This window comes from Hipposideros armiger, unplaced genomic scaffold (genome assembly GCF_001890085.2).
Source record: "Hipposideros armiger isolate ML-2016 unplaced genomic scaffold, ASM189008v1 scaffold_46, whole genome shotgun sequence".
Taxonomy (NCBI): Eukaryota; Metazoa; Chordata; class Mammalia; order Chiroptera; family Hipposideridae; genus Hipposideros; species Hipposideros armiger.
Genome location: NW_017731396.1, coordinates 2,993,869 through 2,995,771, shown reverse-complemented (window position 1 = coordinate 2,995,771; position 1,903 = coordinate 2,993,869). Strand labels below are relative to the sequence as shown.

Below are 1,903 nucleotides of genomic sequence, written 5' to 3'. Positions count from 1 at the left end.
CCCACTGTGCCCTGTGCACTCTGCACTGTCCGCTGTACTAGGGGAACCATTTCATCTTCACACCAACCCTGTGGAGTAGCTGCTGTAATTGTCCCCTTTATGGAAGCAGAATTGGGGGCCTCCAGGGGCAGGGCTGGCCTTGGGCAGGGGGTGCGTGTTTACCCAGGGTCCAAGCCCCCATCCAGAGCCCTGGGCAGGGCGGGATCCCGCTGTCATATCAGGACCCCTGGCCCCAGCTTCCGCTCTCGCCCACACCCAGGACGCCCACTCGCAGCGCCAGTGGAGGACGCTGGAAGCCGTGCGGCACGTGGGCGTGGCCATCGTCTCCAGTGCCCTCACCACCGTCATCGCCACGGTACCCCTCTTCTTCTGCATCATAGCCCCATTTGCCAAATTCGGCAAGATCGTAGCACTCAACACGGGCGTCTCCATCCTCTACACGCTCACGGTCAGCACGGCCCTGCTCGGCATCATGGCGCCAGGCTCCTTCACCCGGACCAGGACTTCCTTCCTCAAGGCCCTGGGCGCTGTGCTCCTGGCAGGTGCCCTGGGGCTGGGCGCCTGCCTCGTGCTCCTCCGAAGTGGCTATAAGATCCCCCTGCCCAACGGGACCTTCCTATAGCCCTGGCACTGGGTCCTGACTTGCTCACTTTGGTCCAGCGAGTAGGGACGAGACGCTTGTGCTCTGACCCCAGAGCCACCTTGTTTCCCAGCTTGGCTCCAACGACTTTTGTTCCCAGGCCTGGGCGGGAAGGTGCCCCGTGGCCCAGCCAGGGAGCTGACGCCCGCCTGCGTGGCCTTCATCACAGTGCCGAGCCAGAGTTGGGTAGTGAAGCCGGCTGCCACCCCACCCCACCGGGCTGCTGGCAGCCACACTGGGCTCCCCCTGACAGCAGAAGAGACCAGCCTTCCCCCTGTGCCCAGTCACCATGGGGGTCAAGTTATTTTTGCAGGGGTTTCCCTCTCACACTGCCTGAGTGCTCGTAACAACCTTCTGATGTGGGTGTTACAGGGCCTCCATTCTACAGATGTGAAAACTGAGGCACCGGGAGGCAAAGTGACTGCCTTGTAGCTGGATCAGTGGCAGAATCAGAGCTACTTCCTGAGCCCCACGCCTCCCCTGGGGTCTTTGCAGGAAGAGCAAGCACAGTGGGTTCAAGGGCAGGTGCCTCACATCCCCTGTACCTGCTCCCCTCCCCTCAGCTTTACCACAGCCATGGTCCTCCCCAGGCCTTTTGGTCCTGGCCAGAGAGGACAGAGGGAGCAGCCTGGGGTTCTGCATGTCCTACCCTGGGCCCCAGCTTCAAGGGGCCCTTTTAAAACCTTCCATGGGGGCTGTGGGGCCCCAGCACAGCCTTCCTCACAGATCCCCCATCTCTCCCATATGACTCTGGGGGTGGAATTTGGGGGAAGGGGACAGCCCCCGGGAGGGGAGCTGGCCGAGCCTGCTGCCTGCTCACAGCAGATGGTTCCTATTAAAGTGAAATGAAACTGCAGACCGCCACCATTAACACGAGCATTTTAAGCATCGCTGGCTCTATCATATTCTTAAAATTGAAATAACTAAGTGTTTGCATGCTGCCCAACCAGAACCTGGCACGAGGAGTGGGGCTGGCCTAGAAGGAGATGGATATGGGCCTGCCCCAGGGTGTGTGCCCGACCCACTGGGGCCCAGGGCCATGGAGTACTCTGCTGGCCCAGAGCAAGGGGGGGGGGCGCCTCGGGGATAGCACTGCGGAAGTGGGGCTCACTAGATGCTCCTTTCTTTAAGGGGCTCATCTGGCTCCCCAGGTGGGACATTTTTGTGTGCTGTGGGTGTGTCTGGCATTGTGCTGGGCACTGACCTCTTTTCCTTGGGGCAGACATTGCCCCCTGAGCCTTAGGAAGCTGGACACAGACTGAG

General features: G+C 60.9%; 1 protein-coding gene across 1 annotated transcript in view; it reads left to right on the top strand.

The window, feature by feature from the left end:
- The window catches only part of DISP3 (dispatched RND transporter family member 3), a 25,263-nt gene extending 23,735 nt beyond the window's left edge, over positions 1 to 1,528 (top strand). Inside the window, exon 20 of the mRNA XM_019639846.1 lies at positions 260 to 1,528. Coding sequence (XP_019495391.1) covers positions 260 to 622 — 363 coding nt within the window. The 3' untranslated portion in view covers positions 623 to 1,528. The remainder of the gene's footprint in view (positions 1 to 259) is intronic.
- The last annotated feature ends 375 nt before the right edge of the window (positions 1,529 to 1,903 follow it).